Genomic DNA, 17,357 nt, shown 5'->3' with positions numbered 1-17,357 from the left:
TGTGTTGGATTTCTCCAAAAATATACAATCTTTAGAGAATTCAATACGATTGTGGTCCTATTTTATATTTTGTGGAGAGTTTGGATAGCTCCATTTAAGTAGAACGAAAGAAGGAACGCATCTCAAGCATTGATAAGACAAGAATAAGGATTTCATTAGGATGATATTTCTTTTTTCGAATGACAATGGCATTTTTGAAGAACGTGAGCAATGCAGTAGGAATCGCTGCTAGAAAATACTAAAAAGTGGTCGAGGCATTTTGATTTAGTTGAAGTGCATTATTCTAGAGTTTATTTTAGGAGCATTTCAAGTTAAATATAGTACCACCTCTGTTTTAATTTGTTTGATAATTTTCTTTTTAGTTGTTTTCAAAACAAATGATTTTTTTAATTTTTTATTAATTCTTTAATTTTAACTTTTCACCTGATATGTTTAAGACGATAAGATTAGATGATATTTTTATACATTTGACATATTCAATTTAATAGCACAGGATTCCATTTTTTTAATTATTTCTTAAACTCCGTACAAATCAAAATAGATCAAATAAATTAAAAGTAATAATTTTCACCCATAAAAGTAGATTTTCTTTAAATGAATTTCATGTTAAAATATTATAATATAACATTCATACAATCTTTTTTCAACTTCAATATTTTTTCTTGTTGTTGTTAACTTTCAACCAAATATTGTCCCAACCATAAAATTTTCAGAACCAACTAACCAGATATCAAAAAAGAAAAAAACGTGTGGACGAAAGATCATTTCAAAACAAAAAAATCTATAACCACTGATCAACAATTTCCAGTAATTAATCGCACTCTAAATATACAAAATTTCACCATCTTCCATCTTCTTCCTAATCCTCATTTCCCAAAAGCACCACCGTGTACGGCGGTCACGGAAAAATTTTCCGTTATATCTCCGCCGTCCACTTCTATCTGTATATTATTTATTAATTTTTCCAATCATATATACATAAAAAAAGAATTCACATAATTCTAAAAATTAAAATTCACATATTTATTTATTTATTTATTTATTGTTTGTTTGTTTGTTTGTTTCGATTATCTCTATATACAAACGATTTTGTATAATTCAAAATTCAAAGCACTGTGTGATTTTCTCATTGCATGCATGGCAGTTACTTCTATCGATCTGTATATAGAGATATAATTATTCATATATTTATTCATTTATTTATCTCTATACATAAAAAGTTCGTACAATCATTAAAATTCGTATACATATTTATTCACTTTACATATAAGAAAATCGTATAATTCTTAAATTGGTATACATATTTATTCATTTTTTTCGATTGTCTCTAGATATAACAAAGAAATCTTACATTATTAAATTCATCCATTTATTGATTTTTATTTTTTCATTATACAGACAATTTCGTATAATTCAAAATTCAAAATCTGTGTGATTTTATTATTGCACGCATGGCAGTTACATTTCTAAACCGGAATGTATCAGATTTATGCGTAGGAAAACCTGCGTTAAAGCCATTATCAGCATCATCCACGTTAACGGAGGGGTTAGCTGTGTTGGAAAAATCCGGTGAGAGTCAGGTGAGCGTATGGAGATGTGATCATTATTCGAAAAGTATTGAAGTTGAAGAATGTGAATGTGAATGTGAGTGTCTTTGTGTTGGGAAGCTATGTATGGTTGATATGATTTGTTATCTATGTAAATGTGACAATTTGGATAATCTGAACAAGGCTTTGGAGACTTGTGTTGAACAGATTTTGCCTAAAGGGAATGTTGTTGTGAGGCATTTGGCTCCTAATTCCAGGTTTGAAATTTGTTAGCTATTTGGTTATATACGTTCAATTTTTCTTACTTTTTGTTTTAGTCGTTTTAAATGGCACATTAATCAATGCATTCTCTTTTTATGTACAAAGTGCGTTATGGAAGTAGAGTGGAATATTTCTTGTGGTGATATTTTCAAGGAAAAAGTGTCAAATATGTCGTCGAAAATGACTCATCTATGTTATTCATTAGAAATTTGATGGCATATTTGAGTCAGTTTTCGAAAGACCCTCAGCTCAAGTGCTTCAAATCTAGGGTACAGAGAAGAAGAAAACAGTGAATTGTGAAGTTAAAATCTTTTTCTAAAATGTTCGAAAAAGTTTAGTCAAAGAAAAACTGATGGACTCTCTACTTGTTAAATCTATTTGTGTTTGTGGAAAGTGAGATGTTATATGGTTCCAAGGGAGATATCCAAATTAAAGTTATACTTTGGTGATGGCCATGGATACACAATGTTAATTCTTTTCTTTGAAATGGTTCAGTGTTCATTCTAATCAAAGGAAAAAACAGGATATGAGAGGCTGTCTTTATGGTGCACACCTAAATATTTCTATATAGAAATGATCCTAAACTTGACACCAAATTATAACTTTGAGCTTAAACTTTGACAGTGCACAAATATGACCTTTAACTATTCAAAACTGCACAAATATGACCTCCAATCCTATGTGGCAAAATGTGTGTTCAACACGCAAAACTGGGCGCGTCTAACTTAAAATCTAAGGGCATAATACATAAATATGACCTTAAACTTTGACAGTGCACAAATATGACCTTCAACTATTTAAAATTGCACAAATATGACCTTTAAATGACTTTTCACTATTATTTTTTAAAATTATTTTTGACTCAAAGATGAAAATGACATCTAATTTCTTTTGTCATTGCGGAAAAAGAGCAATATTGAAGATTTATTAATTAGATGGGTCAGCGTCATACGAAAAAAATCGCGCGGGTATGTATATATATTATAAAGCAGAGGGCGAACTTAAGTTATATAATATATCTAAATATAATTTTTTAAAATATTAAATTAAAGATGAAACTATACTAATAATAAAAAAGTTAGAGTTTTAATAAAACGTTATTAAATTAACGTTATTAAGGATAGTAGTAGTATATTAAATTAACGTTATTACAATGTTACTAAATTAACGTTATTAAAACATTATTAAATTAATGCAGGGGCGGACCTACGTGGTTGCCATGGGGTTCAACCGAATCCCCTCGGTAAAAAAATTACGTTATATATATAAGGTAGAAAATCTATATTTATGTACGTATATTAATGTTGAACCACATGAAACAAGACACTTAGATAGCCCAGTAGTGTTATTTGCTCTTCTTGGGCGCTTCCTTCAACCTACTGCGTGGGTTCGATTTTTTAATTAAAAAAAAAGCTAGGTGTTACAGCTATAGAAATAATAATAATAATAATAATAATAATAATAATAATAATAATAATAATAATAATAATAATAATAATAATAATAATAATAATAATAACAACGACGCCTTTTTAACACAAAAAGTAAAATTTTGACAGTGCACATGACCTTTAACTATTCAAAACTGCACAAATATGACCTCCATCCAAGTCAGCCCTTTTAACGATGTGACACCATGTGATTGGATTACCTTTCCACGGAGGCGTAAGTGAAACTCACGCATGGGGTTGCAAAATTGGAGGTCATATTTGTTCAGGTTTTGAATAGTTAAAGGTCCTATTTGTGCACTATCAAAGTTTAAGGTCAAAGTTATAATTTGGTGTCAAGTTTAGAGTCATTTTTATGTATTAACTCTTAACATTTAATGGGAGGAAGAAGTGTCATTGAGCCGAGGTTCTATTCAGCCTCTCTACCTCCAAGGTAGGGGGCTAGGGGTAAGGTCGGCACACATTCTACCCAGGCCACCTCGGACCCACTTTGTAGGATTGCACTGTCAGGGGTCGTTTGGTAGAGTGTATTGGAATGTTAATGCATGCATTAGTTTAATGCGTATTAGTAGTACCTTGTTTGGTATATCTTTTTATCCCATGTATAACTAATACATGCATTAGTTATACACTCTATTGTGTATTGAGATGTATATTACTAATACCTCAAAATCCATGGCATTAGTAATGGAATGGATCTAATGCATACATTATAACATGCTTAAAGACCCTATTACCCCTCAAAAAATTTTCCGCATCCCTTCCAACATATATATTGAAGATATTATATAATTTTTTTTTTTTTTAAAAAAAATTATGTAATTCATGTTTTTTTAATATATCGAACCAAACACTGCATAAGAAAAATACAAGCATAACTAATGCAAGTATAAGTAACACAAGCATTACTAATACACTATATTTTGCTTTATTCTTATAGCTCTGAGTGTGTTGTTGTAAAGGGAGGAAGAAGTGCTACATTTTCAGGCCCCGCCAATTTGGCTGCAGTACCCACGGAATGGTTGAAAGAGGACTATGATTATTTTCTTTAAATGTGCGTATAATTCTCTTCCAATAGACAATATTATATTCTGAATCCCAAACTAGTTAGGGTCGTGTATATGAATCTTACTACTACTCAATGAAAAATTATTTGTAGTTGGGTGGATGGATCCTTTTTACCAATCCAATCTATTATGATCTTCAACTTTTTCATCATATCCCAACCCCATTTCATCCATCTTTTTCTCATTAGCTACAAAAATGGTCTGTGACTGCTACAACTTGACCATTTCTTGTCCTTTTACGAATATTTAGTTCTACGTGTTTCACTAGATAGCCGAGGGTCTATCGGAAACAACATCTCTATCTCACCTCTGAAGTAGTGGTATGGATTGGGTACACTTACTCTCCCCAGACCCCACTTAGTGGAATATACTAGATATATTGTTGTTGTACTTTTTCACTAGATCTAGCATCAAGTATGTAGATACGTTTGGTTACTTTTCTTGAACAACATTTGGAACTTGAATCCAACACGAGGTTTGCTATGTTTTAATTGAAGCTTTGCTGGAAATCTTTTTCTGTTTACATTTGTTGTTTCATGTTATTGACGGTCTTCTGGATTTTTTTGTTTGTTCAGCTTGCTAGAGGCAATAGATTGCATTCTTGATGGCACCCAGAATCTTGTTATACCAATCCAAAATTACATAAGCACAAAGTCAAGGAAAACACTGAGTAAACCATCCTCCTCGAGTTGCAAACATCGCGATGGAGTTGAATACTGCTGGATAACACAAGAAGACGTTGTTCGCTTCCTTCTGAACTCTGTTGGTGTCTTCTCCCCTATGCCCAATTTTTCAGTTGAATCACTCAATATCATAGATCGTAACGTCATGACTATTCGTTACCATGACCCTGCAATCTCTGCCTTAGATTCCCTTACTCTTGCACACATTGAGCAAACTTCTGTGGCAGTTGTTGATGATCACTACAGATTAATCGGTGAAATCTCCCCCTCCACTCTTGCCTACTGTGACGAGAATGCAGCAGCAGCAATCATGACCCTTTCAGCTGGTGATCTGATGGCTTACATTGACTGTGGCGGTCCTCCAGAGGACTTATTCGAGCTGGTGAAGATGAGATTGCAAGAGAAAAAGCTTGGCGCAGTATTGGAACTAATGGATCGAGAGTTCTCCTTTATTTCGTCATCATCATCTTCAGCTTCTAGTTATTCTTCTGATGACGAGTTAGGGGTTTGCAGAAATAATGGTTCAGGACGATATTCTTCAGCTAGAAGGGCAGAGGCGATCACGTGTTACCCAAGCAGTTCATTGGTGGCTGTGATGATTCAAGCACTTGCACATCGTGCAAGTTCCGTTTGGGTCATGGATGAGGATTACACTTTGATCGGATGTGTGACGTTTAAAGGGATCTTGAAAGTTTTTCGGAGTTTTGCAAATGCAAGGTCGAAACCCGATGAGGACAATTCAGTGAAGCAATAAATTTTCCCTTATCAAAGGTCGTTTTGTCTATTCATTATTTCCACAATGTGCTTCCAAAATCTACATAGGCGGAGCTACTTAGGAAGTATGCGTTCAATAGAACGCAACAATTTTGATTTGAACTTTGTATATTTATCGACAAGTAACTTTGTTTGGATGGTGGTTACCCATACTATAGTATCATATTGTTACTCACATTGTTTAGATGGTGGTTACCCATGGTATAGTAAGTTATTGTTTCTAAAAGCAACATGTGTGTTTTGATTATTTCTTAAAATAAATGGTATGGTATATCAGGTAACCATGAACCACCTCACTTTATGTAACCATAGATTTTGTAGTATCGCGTGTTTCCTTAATTTTTTTTCTCATTTTATTTTTATTTATTATTTAATAATCCTATTTTATCCTTTATCCTATCTTTTTATATAGTAGCCCTACTTTGTATCCTACCTTTTTAGTAGATTTATCCTTCAAATTATTGATGTGTGAGATTATGCAACGATGAAAAATAATACAATCTATCCAAGCATTATATTTATTAAAACAATACAGCACCATACAATACAACATAATAAGGTACAATTAAAATTTCTCTCTTCTCCATGCTCCCGGCACACAGTAATTAACTTGCACCCCTGTGAATTCCATGGCGAAAGGACGAGGAAGAGGTCGTGGACATGAAAGAGGAAGACCTAAGGGAATGACTCTAGCTACTTTTGGGACTACACTGTGTTGTTTTTTCTATGTTTTCGGGAACACATAATCTGTAATTTGACAAAATAACTTCAACACTAGTTCAAGTATAAAACAGGAACACTATGAAGTACAACAACACCCTTAATACAAGATCAAGGTGATCTTTCTAAGAAGTATATTTTTTTTATCAGAAAAATAAGATGAAATAGAAATAGCCAAGTCCTCCGAATTCAAGGAGTGTCCTTAAGAAAATAATTCTCCTCAAGTACCCGAGGTTGCGGAATTTTTCTCCCAGGATTAAATGGACAAACAAACCAACTGTAGCGATACCTCAAACAATAGGAATATCTTCAAACTCACTCAACGATTTGATTGATCATACAGAATGTTTTTGACGACAAGAAGAGTTTGTATATTTAGAAAAATTTCGTTACTAAACCTGTGGATAAAAGCAGGTTTATATAGACATCAGATGCATCTTCTGAAGGGTGGCAATGGTTCACTTAAAAGGTGTAACCTTTCTGAAAAAATCATGTCTGTTCGTCCAAAGAGTGCATCTTTTCCGAACGGGCATACTATTTCATAAATCAGTGTGTCATTTCGTTGAAGGGGTGCATCCTTTTCGAAGCATCATTTCGTTTCTGTACTGCGTTTCGAAACAGTGTTTCTGCCACTGCATGATTGCATATAAATGGAGGATCAAAACACAGAAAAAAATTATTGGTTTTTTTCCTTTGGTATTTTCGGATTAAATTTTTGTCAAATAAATTTTGTCCAAAAAAATAGATCTCATCGATCGATGAAGCCGAAGCCGAAGCCGAAGCCGAGCCGAGTGAGCGAGCGACGACGACGACGCGAGGCACCACCTTGTTCTTGCCTCACCATCCATGTGGAGTAAGTGCTTCTTATTATAAACACTTCAAAGTTTCCTTCTCCCACCAATGTGGGAGAATTAGTGAACTTTTCCTTAAAAGAGTACACTTTCCATTTTAGTTTCTCTCTTTCCTTCCACTATTTTTCCTCCATTTTTCATTCACACTTTTCATACATATTGAACCCAACAATCCCCCACATGAATGGGGAATGACTACTTTTTCGTAAAACTTTACTGACAAGTATGTGATCATCAAGCAAAGACTGATTGTATCTGGATAAGTGAGTCTCTCTTTGAACTTTTCATAGTGAACATGCATCAGATACACTCGGTCAATCGGTAGATTTGATATCATTGAACCGCCGAGCTTTAATGTACACCTAGATAATACAAGTTACACAACCAGCCTTTTACTATTTATAGTTCTCACAATTTTGTTCATTTCAGCCATGAACACGTTCCGGTATCATGAGAGCTTAGATAATAGGCCTTTACTAACATTCTCCTTGAAGCAGCTACGACTTCACCCTCAAATAGGTGATTTCTAAATGTTCAATCCTATAGATTAAATTATTTGGTCAAATCTTCCAAATTTAGATAATCATTAAAAGACTTCACACCATAAGTCTTATACTCGTTTACTAAACATTGTCTACATTATGAGAATGGGTTGGGTATTTGACAATGTTGAACCTGTCAGACACAACTTTGTTTGATCTCCTTGAACCTAGCTCTAGGGATCTCTAGTTTGCTAGGTAGAGTTACCGCCATGCTGACTTGTCCTAGGCCTTAAACCCATTCCCTTGGATGTCCTCTCAACTCCTTCTCTAGATAGGCCTTTTGTAAGTGGATCCGATGCATTATCCTTTGACTTTACATAGTCAACAGTGATAATTCCACTAGAGAGAAGTTCTCTAATGGTATTATGTCTCCATTTTATGTTACGAGATTTACCGTTGTACATCATGCTCCCTGCCCTACCTATTTCCACTTGGCTATCACAGTGTATACATACTGGTGCCACTGGTTTGGGCCAATAATGAATATCTTCCAAGAAATTTTGGAGCCATTCTACTTCTTCACCGGCTCTATCCAATGTGATAAATTCAGATTACATTGTAGAGCAAACAATACATGTCTGCTCGGATGATTTTCAAGAGACCTCTCCTCCACCTATAGTAAATACATATCCACTTGTGGATTTTACTTCGTTCGATCCGATGATCTAATTTGCATCACTATATCCTTCAAGTACCGCGGGATATTTATTTTAATGCAAAGCATAGTCTTGAGTGTATTTAAGATACCCTAAAACTCTTTTCATTGCCATCCAATGAGTTTTATTGGGATTACTCGTGTACCGTATCAACTTAATAATAGCACATGCTATGTCTGATCGTGTACAATTCATTATATACATTAAACATCCCAACACTCTTGCATACTTTCACTGTGAGTCACTTTCACCTTTATTCTTTTGAAGTTCAAAGCTCACATCTAATGATGTCTTGGCGATACCAAATTCTAGATACTTAAATTTGTCAAGTACCTGTTCGATGTAATGAGACTATGACAATGGCAACCCTTGTGGAGTTCTATGAATTCTTATTCCAAGATCACATCCACAACTCTAAGGTCTTTCATATCAAACTTGATCTCGAGCATTCGTTTGTAGAATTTATGTCAGAAATATCTCTACTGATGATCAACATATCATCAACATACAAACAAACAATGACTTGGTAATTTGAAGTGTCTTTAATGTAAACACATTTATCACACTCATTTATCTTGAACCCATTTACCAACATGGTTTGGTCAAACTTTGCATGCTATTGTTTAGGTGCTTGCTTTATTCCATATAGTGACTTAATAAGTTTACACACCTTATTCTCTTTTCCTAGAACCACAAAACCCTCGGGGTTGTTCCATATAGATTTCTTCCTCTAATTCTTCATTCAGAAATGCTGTTTTTACATCCATTTGATGGATTTCAAGACCATATACTGACGCTAAGGCAATTAACATTCGAATAGACGTTATCCTTGTTTCTGGCGAGTATGTATCAAAGTAATCAAGGCCTTCTTTCTGTTTAAAGCCTTTTACTACAAGTCTTGTCTTGTATTTGTCAATAGTACCGCCCGCTTTCATTTTCTTTTGAAGATCCATTTAGAACCTAAAAGTTTATTTCCTGGTGGAAGATCAACCAATTCCCATGTATGGTTGCTTAATATTGAATCAATCTCACTATTGACTGCCTCTTTCCAGGAGGATAAGTCCGATGACGACATCGTTTCCTTGAATGTTTGAGGCTTATTTTCTAATTGAAATGTTTCAAAATCTGATCCAAATGAAGTTGGCGTTCTTTGACGTGTACTATGTCTTGGATTTGCATCATTATATACATTCTCACTTTGTTCATCTCGAGGTCGTTTAAACCCCCCACTAGACTATTCATGTCTAGTTATATACGAATAAATGATTTCAAAAAATTCAGCATTATCTGATTCAATTACCATATTTTCATTAATATCCGGATGTTCAAATTTATGAACCAAAAATCGACATGATTATCTACTTTTAGCATATCCTATGAACACGCATTCCACCGTCTTAGGTCCTATCTTAACCCTTTTAGGCATTGAAACTTGGATCCTCGCTAGATACGCTCACACTTTAAAATATTTCAAGTTGGGTTTTCTTCCTTTCTATTTTTCATAAGGAATTGATTGTGTCTTACTATAGGGAACTCTATTGAGTATTCGGTTGGCTGTAAAGATAGCCTCCCCCCACAAGTTTTGCGGTAAACCAAAACTTATAAGTAACGCATTCATCATTTTCTTCAAAGTTCAATTTTTCCATTCCATAATTTAATTAGATTGAGGTGAATACGGGGTTGTATTTTGATGGACAATTCCATTCTCTACACATAATTCAGTGAAGGGAGATTCATATTCTCCGCCCCTATCGCTTCTTATAGTTTTGATCTTTTTCTCTAACTGATTTTCAACTTTAGTTTTGTATTGCCTAAATATATCTATTGCTTCATCCTTACTATTTATCAAGTAGACATAACATATCTAGTGCAATCGTTAATAAAAGTTATGAAATACTTTTTCCCACCACGTGATGGTGTTGACTTCATATCACAAATGTCAGTGTGTATTAAGTCTAAGGGATTGGAATTCTTTTCAGTGGACTTATACAGATGCTTAGCATACTTTGATTCCATACACGTTTGGCACTTTAATTTATTGCACTCAAAGTTTGGCAAAACTTCTAAGTTAATCAGTTCTTACAAAGTTTTATAATTGACATGTCTGAAACATTCATGCCATAATTTATTAGACTCAAGCAAGTAAGAAGAAACAAAATTTTTATTAATTTCAATAGTCATTACATTCATCTTATATAGGCCCTCAGTGAGATAGCCTTTCCTAAATACACTTCTCCTTTGCTAATTACAACTTTTTTGGAAACAGTTATATATTTGAATTCATTTTTATCTAGAAGTGATACCGAAATCAAATTCTTTCTTAACTACGGTACGTACAGGACATTGTTGAGTGTCAACATTTTGCTTGATGTCATTTTCAAGCATACTTTTCCTGTTTCTTCTACTTTTGCAGTAACAGAGTTAGCCATGAAGATCTTTTCTTCTCCTTGATCTGGAGCAAATGTTGAAAACAACTCCTTATTAGCACAAACATGGTGGGTGGCACCGAAATCCATCCACCAATCACGAGGATTTCCCACCAAGTTGCATTCAGAAATCATAGAACATAGATTATCTATTTCTTTCTTGGACTCAGCCACATTTTCTTGGTCCTTTTTCTTGCCTTTCATCAGGGCCCGACAATCTGTTGATTTGCCAATCTTGCCACAGTTGAAGCACTTTCCCTTGAATTTCTTCTTGGGTTGATTGCTTTCATTTCTAGGCCTTTTTCCCTTTTTGGAGTTGTAGTCAACTAGTTATCTTCTATAATATTTACCCCATTTATTATAGAATTTCCTTTTGACCTTCTTTTCGCATCCTTATTATCTTTTTCCAATGCGCAGTCGTACAATTAGATCTTTGACTAACATCTCCTTACGTTTGTATTTCAAATAGTTGTTGAAGTCCTTCTACATAGGTGGTATCTTCTCTATTATTATAGCTACATGAAATGCTTCATTCACGATCAGACCTTCCACAAGGAGATCATTGTTGATCACTTGCAGTTCTTGCACTTGGGAAACAACAGACTTGCTATCTATTATTTTATATTCTAGAAATCTTGCAACAAAGAACTTTTTAGTTCCTGCATCCTCCGTTTTGTACTTTTATTCTAGCGCCCCCCATAACTCTTTTTCTGTCTTTGTTTCACTATACACATTGTTAAGGTCATCTTGGAGACCACTCAAGATGTAATTCCTGCAAAGGAAATCTGAGTGTTTCCAAGTCTCCATAATCATGAATTGCTCTTGTTCAGAGGTTCCCTCGGTCACCTCCGGGCTTCCTCAAACGTGAACCTTTGAAGACAAAGAGTTGTGAGGTAGAAAAATATTTTCTGCTGCCACCTCTTGAAGTTAATACCCGCGAACTTTTCGGGTTTCTCCGCCGGTGCTATAGCTTGTGGAGCATTAGTACGACTCTTTATGGCAATACTAGTTGCCGCCATAGTCGTTCCTGTATCATGCATTTGACTTTCGGTAGTCATTTTCCTTAAACAACAAGACAGTAACATTAGTATATCAAAATTCTATCAATAAAGTTGCAACAACTTTAAATACCTCTTGTTTCTAGTTTAACAATGAAGTTTTTATGACTTTCAATCGTCAACCAAGTGAACTTTAACTTGTGATAAAGATTTTATTTCTTCAAACCACTAGTTAAGTTCAAATGGAGTAGAAAGATTATACCTTTAATCTCCAGAAACCAAAAGAATAAAAATTTTCAGATTCTGTAAAGTTATTTATTTCCTTAAGATTGTTATTTTTTCTATGTTTTTGGTTACACAGAATCTGTAATTTGATAGAATAACTTCAACACTAGTTCAAGTATAAAACAAGAACACTATGAAGTACAACAACACCCTCAACACAAGATCAAAATGATCTTTCTAAGAAGTATATTTTTTTTTCTAAAAAAATAAGATGAAATAGAAATGGCCAAGTCCTCAGAATTTACGGAGTGTCCTTAAGGAAATAATTCCCCTCAAGTACCCGAGGTTGCAAAATTTTCCTCCCAGGATAAAATGGCCAAACAAATCAACTTTACCGGTACCTTAAACAATTAAAATATCTTCAAACTCACTCAACGATTGATTGATCACACAGAATGTTTTTGAAGACAAGAAGAGTTTGTATATTCAGAAAATTTTCATTACTAAACATATGGATAAAAAACAAGTTTATATAGCCATCAGACTCCTCTTCTGAAAGGTGGCAATGGTTCACTTAAAAGGTGTAACCTTTTTGGAAAAATCATGTCTGTTCGTCCAAAGAGTGCATCTTTTTCGAATAGGCATACCATTTTATGAATTAGTGTGTCATTTCGTTGAAGGGTGCATCCCTTTCGAAGCATCATTTCTCTTCTGTACTGCATTTTGAAACAGTGTTTTTGCCACTGTATGCATGTGCAAAATGGAGGATCAAAACATAGAAAAAAATTATTGTGTTTTTCCCTTTGGGACTTTTGAATTAAATTTTTGTCAAATAAATTTTATCCAAAAAGATAGATCTCATCGATCGATGAAGTCGAAGATGAAGCCAAGCCGAGCAAGAGACAACGACGACGCGAGACACCACCTTGTTCTTGCCTCACTATCCATGTGGAGTAAGTGATTCTTATTATAAACACTTCAAAGTTCCATTCTCCCACCAATGTAGGAGAATTAGTGAACTTTTCCTTAAAAGAGTACACTTTCCATTTTAGTCTCTCTCTTTTCCTCTACTATTTTCCCTCCATTTTTCCATTCACACTTTTCATACATATTGAACCCAACAATCCTCCGCATAAATGGGGAGTGGCTACTCTTTTGTAAAACTTTATGAATAAGTATGTGATCATTAATCAAAGACTGATTGCATCTGGATAAGTGAGTTTTCCTTTGAACTTTCCATGTTAAACATGCATCGGGTGCACTCGATCAATCGGTAGATTTGATGTCTTTGAATCATAGAGCTTTAATGTACACCTAGACAACACATATCACACAATTAGCCTTTTTACCATTTATTGTTCTTATGGTTTTGTTCATTTCAGCCATGAACACATTCCGATCTCATGAGAGCTTAGAGAATAAGCCTTTACTAACATTCTCCTTGAAGCGGCTTCAACTTCGCCCTCACATAGGTGATTTCTAAACGTTCAATCCTATAGATTAAACTACTTGGTCAAATCTGCCAAATTTAGATAATCATTAAAAGACTTCACACCATAAGTCTTTTCCTTATTTACTAAATATTGTCTACATCGTGAGAATGAGTTGGGTATTTAGCAATATTTAACCTGTCAGACACAACATTGTTTGATCTCCTTGAACCTATCTCTTGGGATCTGTAGTCTGCTAGGTAGAGTTACCGGTTTGCTGACTTATCCTAGGCCTTAAATCCATTCCCTTGGATGCTCTCTTAACTCCTTCTCTAGATAGGCCTTTTGTAAGTGGATCCAGCACATTATCCTTTGAATGCACATACTCAATAATGATAATTCCACTATAGAGAAGTTCTCTAACAGTATGATATCTCCATCTTAGGTGACGAGATTTACCACTATACATCATCCTCCCTGCCCAATCTATTGCCGCTTGGCTATCACAGTGTATACATACTGGTGTCACTGATTTGGGCCAATAAGGAATTCTTTCAAGAAATTTTGGAGCCATTCTGCTTCTTCACTAGCTTTATCCAATGCGATAAATTTAGATTCCATTATGGAGCAAGCAATACATGTCTGTTTGGATGATTTTCAAGAGACCACTCCTCCACTGATAGTAAATACATATCCACTTATGAATTTTACTTCATTCGATCCAGTGATCTAATTTGCATCACTATATCCTTCAAGTACCGTGGGATATTTATTATAATGCAAAGCATAGTCTTGTGTATTTAAGATGCTCTTTTCATTGCCATCCAATGAATTTTATTGGGATTACTCGTGTATCGACTCATCTTACTAATAGCACATGCTATTTATGGTCATGTACAATTAATTATATATATTAAATATTCCAATACTCCTGCATACTCCAACTGTGAGTCACTTTCATCTTCATTATTTTGAAGTGCAAAGCTCACGTCCATGGAGTCTTGGTGATACCAAATTCTAGTTACTTGAATTTGTCAAGTACCTTTTTGATGTAATGAGACTGTGACAATGCCAACCCTTGTGGAGTTTTATGAATTCTTATTCCCAAGATCACATTTGCAACTCCAAGGACTTTCATATCAAACTTGCTCTTGAGCATTCATTTTGTAGAATTTATGTCAGAAATATTTCTACTGATGATCAACATATTATCCACATACAAACAAACAACAACTTGGTGATTTGAAGTGTTTTTTATGTAAACACATTCATCATACTCATTTATCTTGAACCCATTTGCCAACATGGTTTGGTCAAACTTCACATGCCATTGTTTCGGTGCTTGCTTTAGTCCATATAGTGACTTAATAAGTTTACACACCTTATTCTCTTTTCCTAGAACCACAAAACCTTCGTGTTATTCCATATAAATTTCTTCCCCTAATTCTCCATTTAGGAATGCTTTTTTTACATCCATTTGATGGATTTCAAGACCATATACTGCCACCAAGGAAATTAACATTCGAATAGACTTTATTCTTGTTTCTGGCGAGTATGTATCAAAGTAATCAAGGCCTTCTTTCTGTTTAAAGCCTTTTACTACAAGTCTTGTCTTGTATTTGTCAATAGTACCGCCCGCTTTCATTTTCTTTTGAAGATCCATTTAGAACCTAAAAGTTTATTTCCTGGTGGAAGATCAACCAACTCCCATGTATGGTTGCTTAATATTGAATCAATCTCACTATTGACTGCCTCTTTCCAGAAGGATAAGTCCGACGACGACATTGCTTCTTTAGAAGTTTGAGGCTCATTTTCTAATTGAAATGTTACAAAATATTATCCAAACAAAGTTGACGTGTACTACGTCTTGGATTTTCATCATTATGTACATTCTCACTTGGTTTATCTCGAGGTCGTTTAGACCCTCCACTAGATTGTTCATGTCTAGTTTTATATGGATAAATGTTTTCAAAGAATTCAGTATTATCTGATTCAATTACCGTATTCTCATTAATATCCAAATTTTTGGATTTATTAACCAAAATCCTACATGCTTTACTACTTTTAGCATATCTTATGAACACGCAGTCCATCATCTTAGGTCCTATCTTAACCCATTTAGGCATAGAAACTTGGACCTTCGTTAGATACCCCCACACTTTGAAATATTTTAAGTTGGGTTTCTTTCCTTTCTATTTTTCATAAGGAATTGATTGTGTCTTACTATGGGGAACTCTATTGAGTATTCGGTTGGCTGTAAGGATAGCTTCTCCCCACAAGTTTTGCGGTAAATGAGATCTTATAAGTAAGATATTCATCATTTCCTTCAAATTTTGATTTATTCTTTCCGCAATTCCATAAGATTGAGGTGAATACAGGGCCGTAGTTTGATGAAAAATTCCATTTTCTACACATATTTTGGCGAAGGGAGATTCATATTCTCCGCCCATATCACTTCTTATAGTTTTGATCTTTTTCTCTAACTGATTTTCAACTTTAGTTTTGTATTCCCTAAATGCATCTATTGCTTTATCCTTGCTATTTAGCAAGTAGACATAACAATATCTAGAGCAATCGTCAATAAAATTATGAAATACTTTTTTCACTACGCGATGATGTTGACTTCATATCACAAATGTCAGCGTGTATTAAGTCTAAGAGATTGGAATTCCTTTCAATGAACTTATACGGATGCTAGCATACTTTTGATTTATTGCACTAAAAGTTTGGCAAAACTTCTAAGTTAATCATTTTTTTCAAAGTTTTATAATTGACATGTCTAAACGTTCATGCCACAATTCATTAGACTCAAGCAAGTAAGAAGAAGCAGAATTTTTATTGATTTCAATAGTCATTACACTCATCTTATATAGGCCCTCAGTGTGATAGCCTTTTCTACATACATTTCTCCTTTGCTAATTACAACTTTTCCGAAAATAGTTACACATTTGATTCCGTTTTTATCTAAAAGTGATACAGAAATCAAATTCTTTCTTAACTATGGTACATACAGGACATTGTTGAGTGTCAACACTTTGCCTGAATTCATTTTCATGCATACTTTTCCTGTTTCTTCTACTTTTGCAGTAACGGAGTTAGCCATAAAGATCTTTTTTCTCCTTGAGGCGGAGAAAACATTGAGAACAACTCCTTATTAGCACAAACATGGTGGGTGGCACCGGAATCCATCTACCATTCACGAGGATTTCCCACCAAGTTGGATTTGAAAAGCATGGCACATAGATCATCTATTTCTTTTTTGAACTCAGTTACATTTTCTTGGTCCTTTTTCTTGCCTTTCTTAGGGGCCGAACAATCTGTTGATTTGTGGCCAATCTTGCCACAGTTGAATCACTTTCCCTTGAATTTCTTCTTGGGCTGATTGCTTTCATTTCTAGCCTTCTTTCGCTTTTTGGTGTTGTAGTCATTTTCTACAATATTTGCTCCATTCATTGTAGAATTTTCTCTTGACCTTATTTCTACAGCCTTATTATCTTTTTCAATGCGCAGTCATTTAATTAGATCTTCGACTGACATCTCCTTACATTTGTGTTTCAAATAGTTCTTGAAGTCCTTGCACATGGGTGATAGCTTCTCTATTATTGCTGCTATTTGAAATGCTTCATTCACGATCAGACCTTCTGCAAGGAGATCATGGATGATCACATGCAGTTCCTGCACTTGGGAAGCAACAAGCTTGCTGTCTATCATTTTATATTTCAGGAATCT

The 17,357-nt window shown here is 34.4% G+C and overlaps 1 protein-coding gene across 2 annotated transcripts; it reads left to right on the top strand.

Annotated features, from left to right (window-relative positions):
• Window positions 1-697: 697 nt before the first annotated feature.
• On the top strand, window positions 698-6,170 carry LOC107845874 (CBS domain-containing protein CBSX5). 2 transcript variants are annotated; one of them, XR_007046141.1, is made up of 3 exons: window positions 698-1,804; window positions 4,899-5,825; window positions 5,953-6,170. XR_007046141.1 is itself a non-coding variant. In XM_016690369.2 (2 exons), the coding sequence occupies exons 1-2, from the start codon at window positions 1,452-1,454 to the stop codon at window positions 5,758-5,760; spliced, it is 1,215 nt and encodes a 404-aa protein (XP_016545855.2). In that variant the 5' UTR covers window positions 698-1,451; the 3' UTR covers window positions 5,761-6,170. The 2 variants fall into 2 exon arrangements, 1 of the variants encoding a protein (XP_016545855.2); XM_016690369.2 differs by having other exon boundaries at window positions 4,899-6,170.
• The last annotated feature ends 11,187 nt before the right edge of the window (window positions 6,171-17,357 follow it).

This window comes from Capsicum annuum, chromosome 10 (genome assembly GCF_002878395.1).
Source record: "Capsicum annuum cultivar UCD-10X-F1 chromosome 10, UCD10Xv1.1, whole genome shotgun sequence".
NCBI classification, from domain to species: Eukaryota; Viridiplantae; Streptophyta; class Magnoliopsida; order Solanales; family Solanaceae; genus Capsicum; species Capsicum annuum.
This window is presented reverse-complemented; position numbering and strand designations above follow the sequence as displayed.

What these genes read in the sequence shown, in the direction of transcription:
- LOC107845874 (XM_016690369.2), top strand. Translation starts at nt 1,452, where the DNA reads ATGGCAGTTACATTTCTAAACCGGAATGTATCAGATTTATGCGTAGGA. An exon ending in CATTTGGCTCCTAATTCCAG is followed by an intron (nt 1,805 to 4,898) that starts GTTTGAAATTTG and finishes TTGTTTGTTCAG; the next exon opens with CTTGCTAGAGGCAATAGATT.